Genomic DNA, 17,509 nt, shown 5'->3' with positions numbered 1-17,509 from the left:
AGAAAAGGGAGATATTTGAGGAAACTGAAAGGCGGCAAGTTGAAAACTGATACAAGGCATTTTTTTTAAATGCAGCACACAAACTGTGGAACTCATTGCCACAAGATATTATTGAGCCCAAGACCTTAGTAGGATTCAAAAAGACTCTGACATTATGACAATGGTAATTTTAGTTAACGTGAACATCCAGAGTTACAGTAGACAAGGCTTATTTTATAAAAGCAGATTCAAAGAGTTGGGCTTGTTTAACCTAACAAAAGGACGGCCGAGAGGGGATCTGATTGCTCTCTATAAATACAAAAAGGGGTAAACACTGGGGAGGGTGAAGAACTGTTTAAGCTGAAGGACAGTGTCAGCACAAGAACAAATAGGTATAATCTGGCCAGGGCCATCCTTAGACATATCCAGCATACATGGCTGCGTAGGGCATCAGAAAATTTGGGGCACCCCTGGGTCCAATCTTCCCTTTCTTCCTATCCCTGTTCTGACTCTTCCTGCAGGCTCCCACAGCTAGCTGCTGCAGCCTGGGGAGTCTTCCTCCAGAGGGGATTATGGGCTTGGCTACACTGGAGAGTTGCAGCGCTGGTGGTGGGTTTACAGTGCTGCAACTTAGTAACTGTCCACACCTGCAAGGCACATCCAGCGCTGCAACTCCCTGGCTGCAGGGCTGGCTGTACACCTGGTCTGCTTGGGGTGTAACGATTGCAGCGCTGCTCATCAAGTGTGGCCACCAAAAGCGCTGTTATTGCCCTCCAGGGTATTAGGAGGTATCCCAGAATTCCTGTCCACAACAAACTGGAAGAATGGCTGAACTCCAAGCTTCCCGGAGCTACTTATCTAAAAAACAAACAGCTGCTCTTTGCTCCAGCGAGCGAGCGGAGGCAGGGGAATTGCTTTGGAATGTTCACAGCTGTTTCCTTGAAGAGAGGGGAGTCCGTGTTGAGCAGCTGCTTGTGTGGTCTGAAGGCTATTTAGGAGTGCATAATTTGCATTTAGTGAGTAAGAGAGGGGTGGGGGAAGGGCTCAAAACTTTTAAAATGATTAAAGGTTGGTGCTGTGTATCTTCCAGTCCTTAGAACTTGCAAGGCAAGGAGCTGAGAACAATGTCAGCTCCAAAACTCTGCTCTCTCTGTCTCCCCCATGCTCCCTGTCACACTCCATCCCACCCCCCTGTATTGAAAAGCACGTTGTAGCCACTGGAACGCTGGGATAGCTGCCCATAATGCACCACTCCCAACAGCGCTGCAAATGCTGCAAATGTGGCCACACTGCAGCACTGGTAGCTGTCAGTGTGGCCACACTGCAGCGCTTTCCCTACACAGGTGTACGAAGACAGCTGTAAATCCCAGCACTGTAAAGCTGTAAGTGTAGCCATACCCTCAGATTTGAAAGTGGAAAAGCCTCTAGCCTGCCAGACCTATTAACACAAAGGTGAAACTGTTAAAGAGCCATTCAAGTAGTAATGATGCCATTTAACAGGCATTTGCCAACCCCCAGGTATATACTGTCATTTACTGACAAAAACAGTTGTGCATGACTGTAATATTTGCTCAGAACATGTTAGCGTACAGGACCTTAGTTTAAAATTTGCTTTAAAAATATTACATTAGTGTGTTGGTGAAGATTATAAAATCACATCTCTAAAAAATCCTTGCATAGCTTTTCAGATGCACAATCTGAGTATTCATGTTTAGCCTTAAATGCTTGGATCTTCAGACAGATTTTTTTTTAAATAAATCCTTCAAAAGACCACCCTTATCTAAGATATACATTTTAATTGTAATTACTATAGTACAAAAAACTTGCTTCCAAAGTCTTCCTGTCCTTTCTGTCCATCCCTTTCTCCCTTCAGCCCCCCTGTTGAAGAGAGCCCTTAAAAGGACAAGTCCCCTTTCCTTCCAGACAAATGAGTTTCCCTTTCTTTATTTCTGACAATTTGATGAACTAGTTTTAAGAAAACCCTCTAGCAAAATCAGTATCTTAATAAGATATAAAATCCTTTGTTATGCCTAAAATCTTTGGAAACATTTTTAAGTTGGTGAATGTCTATTGTTATGGAGATCACTCAAAGTAAATTAGTGTTCCCCTTTTTTAAAAGCAATGAACATTGTTATGAATACACTAAACGTCTGTGAATGATTAATTTAAAATAATGTCTTTGTTTCTGTGAGTTAAATATGCAGTAATCTGGAATGATTACTTTATGAAGGTTCAAGAGTACATTTAAAATATAAAATCAGCTGAGAAATACTGATTAAGAAAATGTAAAACAGAGAAGAGCTGCATCATGTATTCCATAATATTTAATGTTGTATTCAGCAGGACAGCTGACTTGCCCTTATTACAAAGTTTTTTCAAATAAATCTCTGACAAATGTCAGGGTATATCAAAAAACCTGTGACTGACATTTTTTATTCCCACGTTTAGTGCTTTTAATTAGGTACCTTCTGCACGTCCAGTATTCACTATCAGGCATGCAGTGGAAAACATGCTCCATTTTCTTTAGAAAGGAATTGCAAAAGAGTGGCTTTTTCAAATGTCATTTGCTTCATTTGGGTCTAGGGATTTGGCTGGAAGGATTGAGCAGGGAGGGGGAAGGAAGAGAGGATGGAGAGGGTGGGGAGAGGGCATGGCCTGGGTGGAGTGGGGGCGGAGTATGGGTGGGGCCACAGGCAGAAGAGATGGACTGCCAGCACAGCGCATTGTCCATGAGGGAGAGGGTGCAGGGATCTCTGCATGGAACTGTGATTCTCTGCCACCATGAAGCAGGTCAAGCGGCTCGGTACCCTTTGCTACCTCCTCCCTCCGGCTGTGATCCTGGGCTGCTGTCAAGCACAGGGGCACCAGTTTAATAGTACTATGTAGGGCCCCATAAATCCTAAGGATGGCCGTGAATCTGGTCATAAGCAAATTCAGGTTGGAAATTCGATGCAAGTTTCTAACTGTCAGAGGAGTGAGGTTCTGGAACAGCTTCCCAATAGGAGGTCTGTGTGAGGAGGATGGCGAGGTGAGGAACAGCCTAGTTAATTTTAAGAGAGAGAAAGACACGCGTATGAGTGGGATTCAATGATCAGGTTGCTTGTGATGGTGGGGTTAGGGTGTGGCAGCCCTGGAGGTCCCTTCTGGTTCAGGTCTGATGGTCCCTAAATCTCATGCTTCAGGTCTTCAGCCAGTCACCTGCAGGAGTCATGAAGGGATTGTTTCCTCCCAGTGTATTTGGATTTGAGGGTTTATTGGTCTCCTTCCTCTGAAGCATTGGAGGTGGCTGCAGGTAGAAATGAGACACTGAATGGGGTGGGCTGGTGCATTCTTTCTTTCAGGTGTATGGCTGGCTGGTTTCACCTACATGCTCAGGGTCTAACTGGTTGCCATATATGGGGTCAGGAATGCGTTTTCCCTCAGGTGAGATTGGCAGTGACCTTGGGAGTTTTTCACCTTTCTGGGCAGCATGTGAGTGCAAGTCATTTGCCAGGATCATCTGGGTATTTTACTTACTCAGTTCCCTGCCACTGAGGGGTCTTGGGCACTGGTGCATATGGATTTTGGGTTTGGTCCTGATTACTTATTTTGAGCTCATTATGGATAACGAGCAAGATAAATCGGAATGATCTATGTTAATTTTTGAATATAGTATGTTAGCTATATGACTTTTGGAATGTCTACTGTGGCTAGGTTGTTATCATTGATAGCAGGTTGCTGAGAAACTAGCAGGAAGATAAGAACAATGGATCCAGATAAGATGTGGTAATTAGGTCAGGAGGTGATAGAACAAGACCTGAGTTGTTGTTTGTGAGGTTGGTACAGTGCAGGCCTCAGCTAAAGTTACTTAGCTGGTTTGTCAAACTGGGATCAAGCAGATAAGACAGGCCATGCAGGATGGGTCTAAAGCAGTGAGGCCTTCCTAAGCTGTCAGGGAAATGGTAAGGTCTTGTCTACTGTAACTCTGTATGTTCTCATTATCTAAAATTATCATTGTCATAATGTCCAAGTGTTTTTGAATCTACTAAGCTCTTGGCCTCAATAATATCTTGTGGCAATGAGTTCTACAGGTCAAATGTGTGCTGTATTAAAAATTTCGTTGTACCAGGTAGGACAGACAGGTGTATAGGCCTTTTATTGCTTTAAAATCCTTCTCTTTGTGCGTACTGCCTTCAAACTATAAAGATTAACAATTTAGTACAGATCAGCCCCACATCTTTATAGGGAGTCTTTCCATAGATTTCAGTGGGCTTTGGATCACTCCTATGTATGCTCAGCCTTGTGAGAAACTAAAATTTCTATGTGGCACTGCAGTGGCTTGACAGAATCAAAATCATTTGAGTTTTGTCTCAGTATAAAAATGTTTTTAGAAAGTTCAGATTTTCTACAAAAATTGGAAAATTTCCACAAAACGGAGACATTTTTCACAAAAAAAATTGCATTTAGTCCAAACCCCTATTTTTCATTGAAATACAGTTCAGGCAAAAATTTTTTGTGCACCCCTACCCTTAAAGTGTGAATTACTCTTAGTACTGCTACTAGTCTTACAACCAGACCTCAAAACACAGTGGATAGGCACCACCAGAGCCCTGTGGGACAAAAGGGGCAGCCAAGCAGACAGCTTTCATATGTCAAACTGCACAACAATAAGAGGGGAAATTTTGGTCATGGACAGTGGGGCAAAATCCATCTGTCAGCAAAAGAGCCATGGGATGTATAACATCCACTGTAAGCTGCCAGGACCTCCTTTGAGTAGGTCTCTTGTCGTTCAACCATGTCTCATAGCTGTACATGTTGTAGAACCGCAGTCGTGCTGAGTTTTATTCTGCTGTCTTCCTATTCCTTAAATAACCCTCCTCTCCCTTGCTTCTTTAGGGTGACGTGGGTCCTGCTGGTCCCCCCGGTTTACCCGGAACAGTAAGTAATGCTGCATCCCGTGTACTAACACGGAGTTAATATACACAGGAATAGGTGGCAGTTGCATCTTCCACACAGACCTCCCAAGTTCAGAGCCTCACAAGTTACCTGTTTCTTTGCAGAAACACCAGGAACTATTTATTTAGCCCTGGTATAACTCCATGAGCTTCAGTGGCACTATCTCATGGCTGCAATTGGTCCAATAGTTCTTAAGAGATTGGTATGTGTGTATCCTGTCATTGCCTCTCTCTGCATGCTGTGGCAAATTGCCGGTACTGTTATGCTGGGTCTCACACTTTCTCTTCTTTAGGGAAGGTTCAGGACACCATTGCTTGCCTCTGAACTGGTATTTTAATTACCCCACTAGTGTCCTTGAGGAGGGGAGTGGAGAGGGAGGGACCTGGGCCCACCCTCTTTTCCAGGTCCCAACCCAGGGGCCCTGAGGTTTGTGGTGAACCACTTGAACTAGCGGTTCCTTCCCCTGGGCTACTTCCCTCTCTTGCCCTTCAGCTTGTGAAGGGGCTTCTTGCCCTCCTTCTACACAGGCCAGGTGCCCCTTACCTAGGGTTTCTTTGGATTTCTCAGCCCACCGCAGCACTCCTCCAAACTTTCCTTTTGGTCTCTCTTCAAAACTGTTCTCTGCTCCAACTCCTTCAAACTGCTCTCTGCTCCAATCAAACCTTCCTGCTCCAACTCCCACACTGTCTGACTGAAGCAGGGGTTTTCATCACATGACTGACTGCTGGTGCTCTAATTGGCTTCAGGTGCTCTAACTGGCTTCAGGTGCTCTAGTTAATCTGTAGCAAACCTTCCTCCCCTTGCAGGGAATAAGGCTCCCTGCTAACACTCTCCTGCTGCCCTCTGGCCATGCTGTATCACAGTGCATACTCCCTCATACAGTAGCATCAGTTTGGCAGGGTTTCTGCATCTCTTCCTTTCAGTGGTATGTAGGTGTAGGGGCTGGGGCAAGTGTGCATGTTTGTGCCCACACAAGGGTGGAAAAAGGGAGTAAATGTGTTTACATGCTGCAAGTTTATTGCATGGATCCTAAAGGATCCTTTTAGACCAAGCAAGATGTTCCAGTTCAGGATTTCCTGGTGACTTCCCAAAAAAAACAGTTTATTTTCAGAATGGATCCTGTGGGAAACTGAGCAGATCTTGCAGGGAGTATTCCATCTGCATCTCATTAGCCAACAAGCTGTGCCCATGGAAATAGCAGAGAGAATCCTAGACTGGATTACACTGCTTCACCAGCATGGATTTAGGGCAGTGCTTATGGCTTGGGGAGAATTCAAATCCAGTGCCCATCAGGGCCTTTGTGAGAGAGGCTCCAGCACCATCTTGTGTTGCTGGCCCAGAGACCCAAATACATTAGGAACCCATTGTGGAACAATGGAATTAGTCTGGGTTCAAAATTGGGTCCAACAAACCACCAAATTAGACCATGTCCCCCTCACAGACCCCTCCTGACAATAGGAAAGCATCAAGGAACTTCCATTTACCTCTTTTAAAATGTGGGAACATGAGTATACTCTGAAATACAAGTTAACTAAAGGCCATGAAACCAAAGTCCATGGAATTTAACTATAACCTTCATCACCTGCTCGAGCAAAACCTGACCAATCATCCTGGCCTGAGTGTTAACAATGCACCTGCCCCAACAATGGTAGAGGTAGTACCAGAGTTACAGGCCCTCCAGGGAAAATGTCTGAGGCCTGGTCTACTCTACGCATTTAAACCGATTTTAGCAGCGTTTAACCGATTTAACGCTGTACCCGTCCACGCTACGAGGCCCTTTATATCGAAATAAAGGGCTCTTTAAATCAGTTTCTGTACTCCTCCCCGACGAGAGGAGTAGCGCTAAAATCGGTATTACCATATCGGATTAGGGTTAGTGTGGCCGCAAATCGACGGTATTGGCCTCCGGGCGGTATCCCACAGTGCACCATTGTGACCGCTCTGGACAGCAATCTCAGCTCAGATGCAGTGGCCAGGTAAACAGGAAAAGACCCACAAAATTTTGATTTTCATTTCCTGTTTGCCCAGCGTGGAGCTCTGATCAGCACGGGTGGCAATGCAGTCCCAAATCCAAAAAGAGCTCCAGCATGGACCGTACGGGAGATACTGAATCTGATTGCTGTATGGGGAGACAAATCTGTTCTATCAAAGCTCCGTTACAGAAGACGAAATGCCAAAGCGTTTGAAAAAAAAATCTACAGGCTACATAGTGCTGCGTGACAAGCGTAACGGGAAGCCAGAGACTCAAATGGATGCTCATGGAGGGAGGGAGGGGGTACTGAGGACTCCAGCTATCCCACAGTCCCCAGCAGTCTCCAAAAAGTATTTGCATTCTTGGCTGAGCTCCCAGTGCCTGTAGGTTTAAACACATTGTCCAGCGTGGTTCAGGGAATAGCTCGTCAATTTACTCCCCCTCACACACGTGAAAGAAAAGGGAAAGAAATCATTTCTTGACTTCTTTCAATGTCACCCTATGTCTACTGAACGCTGCTGGTAGACGCGATGCTGGAGCAGTGAAGAGAAGTATCCGTTTCTCTCCCCTCCCCCGTGGCAGACGGTGCAGTAGGACTGGTAACCGTCCTTCTTATCAACCCGTGAGTGCTCCTGGCTGGCTTTAGGTGAGGCTGGCCGGGGGCGCCTGGGTGAAAATAGGAATGACTCCTGGTCATTCCCAGTAAATGGTACAGAATGGCTGGTAACCGTCTTCATCATAGCAACTGGGGGCTGAGCTTCAATCAGATTCTGTACTGCCTGGACTATCATAGCAGTGGGATGCTGGGCTCCTCACCCCCACACTGCTTAATGTCCTGCCTGGACTATCATAGCACCGGGAGGCTGGCTGTCCCTCATTTTATGTCACTAAAAACTCAGTGTTTCTTATTCCTGCATTCTTTATTACTTCATGACACAAATGGGGGGGGGACACTGCCATGGTAGCCCAGGAAGGTTGGGGGAGAAGGGAAGCAACAGGTGGGGTTGTTGCAGGGGCACCCCCCGTGAATGGCATGTAGCTCATCATTTCTGCGGGATCTGACACAGAGCAGCTGTACTCTCTGATACACTGCTTCTCTAGTACATTTGCCCCATATTCTAGGCAGGACTGACTCTATTTTTAGAAACCATAAAGGAGAGATTGACTTGGGGAGTCATTCCCAGTTTTGCTTTTGTGCCCCCGGCCGATCTCAGCCAGGGGCACCCACGATAGCAGCAGACAGCACAGAAGGACAGATAACCGTCATCTCATTGCCAAATTACACTGGCAGCGGACGGTACAGAACAACTGGTAACCATCTCTGCTATCATGCAAAAGCAAATGAATGCTGCTGTGTAGCGCTGGAGTATCGCCTCTGTCCGCGGCATCCAGTACACATACGGTGACTGTAAAAAAAAAAAAAAAAAAAAAAAAAAAAAAAAAAGCTGAACGGGCTCCATGGTTGCCGTGCTATGGCGTCTGCCAGGGCAATCCAGGGAAAAAGGGGGCGAAATGATTGTCTGCCGTTGCTTTCCCGGAGGAAGGAATGACTGACGACATTTACCCAGAACCACCTGCGACAAAGTTTTTTGCCCCATCAGCCACTGGGTTCTCAACCCAGAATTCTAAGGGGCGGGGGAGACTGCGGGAACTATGGGATAGCTATGGAATAGCTACCCACAGTGCAACGCTCCGGAAATCGATGCTACCCTCGGACCATGGACGCACACCACCGAATTAATGGGCTTAGTGTGGCCGCGTGCACTCGGCTTCATACAATCTGTTTTATAAAACCGGTTTATGTAAAATCGGAATAATCCCGTAGTGTAGACGTACCCTGAGATTCGCATCTAGTGGCTGTTAGCAAGAACTGATTGCAGCTGCCCTGCTGGCGTATGGACAGACAGCCTCTCAGATAGCAAAGACCTTCATGGGTTTGTAACAAAACCTTCAACAGGAAGGCACTGGAGGCTGCAGAACCCTGCTATGATGCACTCCCTATGGTGAAACCTTCCAAGCAAGCAGGCTTCCTCGTTCTGTATCAATGGCAGCTTCCAAGTGACCGTCAGGGTAGCCCATGTACATTGCAGGGCGATAATCCAGTCACAAAGGCCCAGGCCTGGTCGACAGCTGAGGGAAATGGTCCCAAATGCAGCACCACATGCATAGGAATGAAGAAGGTTCTTCTCAGCGCTGACATCTCTTGGAGAATCTGCAGGGAGGAGAAGTGTAGCCATCCTTAGTGATCCCAGGGTGGAAGACAATGGACCACCCTCAGCCATGGGCGTGAGCAAAGCACAGCTCCTATCGGTTTCAATGGAAGTTGCCCTTGCTTATACTAGCCCCAGATTTAGTCCAAAAGGGAAAGTTTAATGAGACTAGAGATGGGATCAAGTGTAAAATTCAGATCCAGATTTCAAAGCTGTTTGAAGCTGGGATTTTGGTTGAGCTCATTATTACTATAGAGCTCCTGTGAAAAGTTGGGATTCATATTTCAAATACCCCAACAAAGTTCTGTCATAATATGGATCTTTTCTTTCTGAAGAACACTGTATTAGATGAAAGGACCTGCCAGCTGAGAGGGAGGGAATCTGTACTGACAGAGAGAATGAAGTCCACAAATGGTTAACCTTCTAGGAAAATCACTTTGAAGGGCCTCTTTTGTGAATGTGTTTCTACTAACTTTTTCTTTTTTTTGTTTTCTTTCCAGACAGCCCTGTTTACCCCACACCCTCTGATTCCTGTAAGTAATTTATCTAATAAAGATGGTCTCTAATTTATCAGCATTTAACTTTGATAGATAAAAATCACCTTGGAATTTAACATCAGCACTATGCCCAGTCACCATAAAAATGCAGCCGTTGTCCTAGCAACAGCAGCATCCAGACTCACTTTGGTTGGGATGCAGCTGCATTCTGTCCCATCCCCGCAAGATGGCGAGTGCTCTCAGATTACATGAGGTGTTAGAGGTCTGCTCTGGTCTGGTGTCACCCCTACTTTGCACAGATGTAGATAACTGCATAAGTTGCAATGCAGCAGAGAATTAAATGTGCAGAGTTTAAGTGGCTGTGTTGGCACAGGGGTGTAATCCAGTGGTGATTGGGTGCTACACAACCTCCTTTGTGGATTGGCATGTGAGTTATTACAGCCCTTACCTACAGAATGTTAGCTTAAGCTCAGGCTTTTAGCTCTGGAGGTCTCTGGTTCAAACCCTGGTGTGTTGGCCAAGAGGACAGCTATCACGGGGCACTGTGTGTGCTCTAAAGGCATAAGTTTCAGGAGGAAGTTAGAAGTTGCCAGGCATCCTGCAGGATACTTCCTGCTGCCTCTCTCACAGTGATGGGGAACGAGGTACAGAGAATACTAGATCTCAGCAGCAGCAGTCCTCTGTTTACTTATACGTTGTTCCCTGTTAGTTAAATACATTTACCTAAAAGCTGCTCAGTTAGCACTGAAATACCGTGACAAGTTCAAGTGGGTTTGGGTCTGTATCTAACCATAACAGGCTGAGTTATGCCTTTAGGGCCCAGCCCTCTGCTAGGAGCTGTGCAGAACTACGTTTATGGAGGAGCAGCTCTGAAGGGAATTCCCTACAGAAGGTTCAGTGTTCATACAATCAATGCCTGTTCAACTCTTCCTCTCTGTGAGAGGTCTTGCATTCTCGAGGCGCTAGAGTTGTGACTCTGATCGTGTCTTGCATAAACCAGGAGGACAGGCGGCCTCCCTGCAGTCTGCCCCACCTTCTTGCACAATCACAGAGTTGTGGGGCACAAGCCAGCCCACTCTGTGTCTTACCCCCTTTTTTCAATGGGGCGGAAGTTAAAAAAAAAAAAAAGGAAAAGAAAACAGCAAGAGGCAGTTGCTTAGGGGGCTGGCAGTGGGGGCTACTAGTTCCAATCCAGCCACTTGTTGGAATCCAATCCAGCTGTTAATCATAACTGCCTCATTTCTGTACACTGAGCTGTGTGAAATGAGAGGGTGGATTAAGATCAGTTTCCATGGACGGGGGTCCATATAGCATGTAGCACTATCTGTCAGCACTGACAGTCTCACCAGATTGGCCATGTGTTCAGCTAATTTGGAGGCACCCTTTAGGCGGTCCCACCAGATTAGGATTGAGGCAAGGTAATTTGCCCTGCTTGTATTCTACTTGTTTTTTGGCTGTTGAATGACTTTAGGGACAGATTTTTTAAGGGTATAAAGATGCCTAACTCCAAATACCTTTAAAAATCTGGCTGCAAGCCTGGAGGCTGATCAGGATGGCACTAACGTTCAACTGAAATGTAAACACAGAAACAAAAAGGAGGAAAAAAGACTATTTAATGAGCTGTCTCCTTAGACTATTGAGTGATTACTTCTTGCAGCCTTGGTTTCCATGGGAATATCTGTTTATGTTTACAGTTATTAAGAGCATCCATCTCTTTGACCTTGTTAAAGTGTGTCTACACTTTGGGTATTTTCATCACTCAGAAGGATTTCAGAAAGTGTACGAGTTTGAATTGTAATTATACCAGTACACTCAAAGTGCAGCTGCAATATTTGGTTGACGTAAATTTATTAAACCAGTTTGCGCTGCATCCTCATTTTTCTGTAGGCCATTAGATGGCACCAGAGACAGTTTGAATAGGATCTGTGTTAACTTGAGTTAAATTATGTATTGCAAATAATAATTATTGCAAGTTCAGACTTTTTTTGGTTGGAAAATCCTTTGCAAACAGACTTTGATTTTCACAAATCTGGTGCTAGCAGAAATTGTTTGGAAAACAGATCTTGTGAACCATGAAGAACTATATGAACGCTTTGTTTTGAGTAGTGCTGGTGTCTGATGGGAAGCTTAAGTCACATGCTTCTGCCCCTTGACTGGATAACTGAAAGATTTTATACAATGATGTAACCAAAAAAAAAGTTTGAATGCTCCTGCCTGAATATATATGTCCACATACAAATTTGGAATTTCATATGTGGCCTGGTCTTGCATCATTAGACTCATCAGTGGGAGCAGGATCACACCCATAGAGACAACTAAGGGGAGATATGATTGAGGTTTATATAGTCATGACTGGTCTAGGGAGGGTAGATAAAGAAGTGTTGTTTACTACTTCTCATAACACAAGAACTAGGGGTCACCAAATGAAATTAATAGGCAGCAGGGTTAAAACAAATAAAAGGAAGTATTTCTTCACACAATGTACAGTCAACCTGTGGAACTCCTTTCCAGAGGATGTTGTGAAGGCCAAGACCATAACAGGGTTCAAAAAAGGACTAGATAAATTCATCGATGATAGAACCATCAATGGCTATTAGCCAGGCTGGGCAGGAATGGTATCCCTAGCCTCTCTTTGCCAGAAGCTGTGAATGAGCGACAGAGAATAGATCACTTGATGATTCCCTGTTCTGTTCATTCCCTCTGTTACACCTGGCTCTGGTCACTGTTGGAAGACAGGATACTGGGTTGGATGGACCCTTGGTCTGACCTAATAGGGCCTTTCCTATGTTCTTGTAGAGGACAGCCATTTCTCCAGTAACTATATGCCATTCACTTAAATGCATCCAAATATCACGAATGCGTCCATACTGATTGGCTTTTCAGAATTCAAAGTAAAGGTGAATTCCTGCTGCATGGTATTCCACCAGCACGAACATACAGGAATGTTATAAAGAGGAAGGACAGCATTAAATGAATCCCAGTGGTCAGTAACAATAGCGTACAAAATAATGTGCTGATATTGCAGCAGGGAAGGGAAACTCTATGAACACAAGAAGTTAATGGGACACATGGCCAAGAACAGCTGTAGAATCCACATCACTGGTGATACACAAGTCTAGCCCATGTTCACCCATCTTTTAGAGACAGGATAGAAATAATGATATTAGTCCGATAATCCTCCAGGCAGATGGAATATATCATTGATCAACCGTTATTTCTGATGTCTCATTTCAGACTGTCTGGACAATAAATGTACACCAGAGAGAATATTCTTTCCCCTGAATTTACCAAATTGTAACATTATTTTATGATGGCAGATTATATGTAAATATTATCTACGAGGGAGAGTAACCATCTTTATATTTGAAAATATATTTGGGATCAGCTTAGCAAGACAAGTGCCTTTTCACAGGGAATATCCTGAGCCATAGCCACTAACAACTCCCCCACCCTGCAAAAAATCTCTCTTCTGGGACAGAAGGAATGTGATTGTTCATATTTTCAACATGAGTCCTCTAACTCTAGATACCAAGCAGAAGTGGCAATGGTAGCAGTTTAGCTGAAGAAGATTCTTTCTCTCATTCATTTGTCCTTGTTCCAAAGCATATTTCATTCATTGGAGGATCTTAACGTCGGTGGCCACTGAATCAGGCCCTTTATAAAGATGGATTCCGTGGGCATATTCTGATAACCCTAATGGAGGTTAGGGTTATCTGCTTTCAGGTAAAGGGGTGGGTTCAAAGTTCAATTCAGCTCATAGTCACTTCAGATGAAAAATCCATTCAGTTTTCAATGTGGAATAAGAGATTCTTGACATCAGCCCTCTGTATGGAATGTGTTCAAATGCCTTTGTCAAAGAACAAAGCTGACTTTTATCAGCCTCGCTGACGAGATAACTTTAATTTATTTTTCACTCTTTATCCTCGTATTGCTTTGCGACAGGGAGAAACTGGGCCAAAGGGAGAGAAAGGAGATCGAGGAAACCGTGGGGAACCCGTAAGTGCACGACAGTATTCCTTCAGAAATGGCTTTGAGCCTCTCCCTGCCCCCTAGCTAACAGAACATGGGTGGATGTCATATTCCCTTTGACAGGGGCCCTGACCTCCTGCTCCAGGAGTGGTGACCTGGTGATAAGCAAAGGGCTGGTGGAGAGTTCTAGGTAGCGTTTAGCTGATGTTTATATGTATATATATAGTTCATTTTAATAAAGTTCTTTCAGATGATTTTGCCCTTCAAAATTACACAGAGTTAGTCTATGGAACTGCAAGTTTTTGTTATTGTGACCCATTGTTCTTCTGCAGCAGTGGTTGGGTATGCTCAAGAGGAATGGGCATCATCTCCATCATGTTGGAAATGAACCTGAGCTGTTGCTAGCCCTGGACATATAAAATCCTTCCCTTCCCCAGACTGGGGAAAATGAGCCAAACCAACATGTGCCAAGGAGAATAAATGAGTTGTTTCCCACCTCTCCTTCCTTTGCAGGGACTGCCTGGTGTCCCAGGTGAAATGGGGCTGCCAGGACCTCCAGGACCACAGGTAAGCAACATTGACTCCCCTCCCTGGAATGACCAGATAGGTAAGGGGTGCTGACTCCACACAGTCCCTCCCCCTTGATGCTGAATGTCGGATTCTCCTCTCACACTGCTGTAACTCGATTGACCTCTGTGGCATTAGGTATCCCTCATTAACCCCAGAGCAAAGGAGAAGAGAGTTGAGCCCTAAGTGTGACATGCTATCTCTACACTGCTCTGCAAGCAGGAGCTCTGAGACAGCTCTCCAAAGCATGCCTGCCAAGAGCTGAGTGTACTGTGTTTCTGCTGCCCCCCGGGGCTAATGAATGAGTGATTGTGATTACAGCACATGAGCAAGGAATTCCAGGGCAGTATTCAGATTCAAGACACTTTCTGAATTCCCCTTGGTTTATGTGAAATGGGTACATAGTTTTAGTCCAATTGCCACTGAAAAATTTTCTGGACGGCAAAAAAACACCATTGCAAGTGAGGTCTGATCATCGCTCCTGTTGACCATCTCATCAGAAAGGGCAAAGATTCAATGGGCACTGAGGTACCACTCTCTCCCCTAGACAGGGTCCCTCCAGCATAGGGCCGAAGTATGGTTGTAGGGCAGCGTGGGAGAAGATGGCAGTGCTTGTTCTGTGCCTATCCTGTAGATAGAAATTGGCTGATGCTTGGACTGCCAGTCTTGGGCTGTCTGAAACAAATACTACCATGAACTTAACAAAAAAAGGAGAAGAAGAAAATGGGTTTCAGAGCAGTGGCAGGCTCAGCAATGGCAAGAAAACAGGAGCTACAATGCCACTGAATTCTCTGCTCATGAAAATCCACCTATCATAACATTTTTTCCCAGACCTGGACCTTAGCGTCCAAAATATGGGTTTTAGCATGAAAACCTCCAAGCTTAGTTACCAGCTTGGACCTGGTAAAGCTGCCACCAGCCAGGAATTATACAGTAGCTAGCTCACTGTGGTCTCCCCAAAACCTTCCCTGGGGGACCCCCAGACTCAGATGCCTTGAGTCTTACAACAAAGGGAAATAACTCCCTCCCCTTGTTTCCTTGGTACTTCCTCCCAGGCTCCCCTCCCTGGACGACCCTAGGAGTTTCCCTGCTTCCAGTCCTGGAAATACAAGTACCGAGAGATCTAATCTTTCCCCCTCACTCAGAGGGTATGCAAAGTCAGGCTTAGTAAATCTAACACAAAGAGATTTTCCCCTTGACTTCTTCCTCCCACTAATTCCCTGGTGAGCTGCAGACTCAATTCCCTGGAGTCCCCACTGAAGAAAACTCCAACAGGTCTTAAAAAGAAAGCTTTATAAAAAGAAAGAAAAATACATTAAAAATAGTCTCTGTATAAGGTAGAAATATACAGGGTCAATTGCTTAAGAAAAAAAAGTGAATAAACAGCCTTATTCCAGAAGAATACAATTTAACACATTCCAGCAACTACACACATGTAAATACAAAAAAAACCAATATAAACCTATTGTTTTACTATCCTTGTACTTACAACTTGGAAACAGAAGATTAGAAAGCCAGGAGATAGAAAAATCACTCTCAGAGCCGAGAGGGTCAGACCCAAGACAAAGAACAAAGAACTCACACCCAAAACTTCCCTCCACCCAGATTTGAAAAAGTCTTGTTTCCTGATTGGTCCTCTGGTCAGGTGTTTGGTTCCCTGTGTTAACCCTTTACAGGTAAAAGAACATTAACCCTTAGCTATCTGTTTATGACGCCACCGTGGGACAAAGTAAGTCTCATGTAAACCATCAACGTAGACTTTTGTGGCTCATGGGGCCAATGAAGGCCCTTTGCACAGGAATTCATCCTGAGTGGGTTATTATTGTTCATATAGTTACACCCAGCAAGTCAGGGGTGAAATTCCCCCTGTGGAAAGAGACCATTGCAGCTTAGTTAGGATATAGGTGGTGCATATGCTGGGGATGACCCTATATGTGGGCATGAATTTCACCCTCTCTGTGAACATCCACAAGTCCCAGCATCCAGTGCTGAATAGCAGCCTCCATTTAAGTCCCTTTTCTTTCTGTCCAGGGTGCAAAAGGACAGGAAGGAGCCAGAGGAGAGCCAGGAATCCGTGGAGAGACTGTGAGTAATTGCTTCGCTTAGGGCACATCTTGCAATGAGAACACAACTGAAGGGCTTCACAAGTAGCTGCTTTACAGACTAACAATCTCAGGCAGATCCTGTGCAGTGTACTCTCTGACCAGCAGCTAGGACAAAAGCTGCTGCTCTGAGCGAACAGAAATTCAAACCACTCAGCTGCACCCAATGGATTGCTGCTCCAATCAACTGAATGGATGCGGTTCCAGAATGCCCATTTTTTGTTTGAGAAATCTGATTCTCAGATGAAACCCCCTCCTTTCCAGGCAACACGCTAGCCGTGCTCATTAGTGTACTAGGATGGCATTCGGGCACAGGCTACCATCTGGTGCTGAGCGCTCGTACCTCATCGAGAGCTACCACTTGATTTTGATCTTGGTTAGCTTTACATTTCTCCTCTGGCCTGATCAATTCAGTATTTTTTTTTATAAAGGCGGCTCATTACCATAAATCCACCACACATACTTGTATGTGTGTGCGTGGGTGGGGGGGGAAGAGGGAGGAATGTTCTCTGAGGCTGATCTGATCTGGCTTCTGCATACTAGAGAGCGGTAATGACTCAGATCCCAAATTACCCCCGAAGAGGAAGAGGAAGTGCTGAACAGAGCACAAGGAATTAGAGGAATGGTTTTGGGGAGCCTTAGATCTGGAGAAGGCCAGATATCAGAAAATGGCTTTGCATTGATAATCACTGTCCTGCCAACCCAGTTATGGCATGTTGCTTCCATGACTACTCTTCCACTGAAGTCCATCAGGCTCCTTGTAGGCCTTCTCTAAACTGGTGGTAGTGTGTAGGGTAGGCATAGCTAAATGCCGCAGTGAAAAGCAGGCTGTGTCCACACGACGGTCTGTAGCTACTCACAGCGGTGAAAGGCTCTGGCAGTGGGGAGGCAGTGGAGAGCTGCTGGAGCCTTTCCCCATTGCTTCCCTGCACCAGAGCCTTTCCCCACAGCTGGAGACTTTCCCTACAGTGGAGAAAAGCTCGAGCAGTGAGGAACTGCCTGAGTCTTTCCCCACTGCCTCCCCCTGCTAGAGCGTTTCCCTGCAGCAGGAAAATGCTCTAGCAGTGAGACAGCACACTGCTAAACATAGAAGTGTAGCTGGGGGGTGCACTGCATGGGTGTGTAGAGAGCTGTGTAGGGTACATGCCCAAAGGTTCTGGTGTGTCTTTACTAATACCTCATCTATGCTGCTGTTTGTACCCACGCTGGAGGAGCATGCAGTGTATGTGCTCTACATCGCTGTAAGCATAGACATAGCCTCAGTAATACTAATAATAA

At 45.3% G+C, this 17,509-nt stretch overlaps 1 protein-coding gene across 1 annotated transcript in view; it reads left to right on the top strand.

The window, feature by feature from the left end:
* Positions 1-17,509, top strand: part of COL22A1 (collagen type XXII alpha 1 chain) — a 327,940-nt gene that overhangs the window by 256,030 nt on the left and 54,401 nt on the right. The window contains 5 exon segments of the mRNA XM_030553879.1: positions 4,855-4,896; positions 9,597-9,629; positions 13,536-13,589; positions 14,076-14,129; positions 16,161-16,214. Coding sequence (XP_030409739.1) covers positions 4,855-4,896; positions 9,597-9,629; positions 13,536-13,589; positions 14,076-14,129; positions 16,161-16,214 — 237 coding nt within the window.

This window comes from Gopherus evgoodei, chromosome 2 (assembly GCF_007399415.2).
Source record: "Gopherus evgoodei ecotype Sinaloan lineage chromosome 2, rGopEvg1_v1.p, whole genome shotgun sequence".
Classification (NCBI taxonomy): Eukaryota; Metazoa; Chordata; order Testudines; family Testudinidae; genus Gopherus; species Gopherus evgoodei.
The sequence above is the reverse complement of the archived record's forward strand: the minus strand, read 5'-3'. Positions and strand labels throughout refer to the sequence as shown.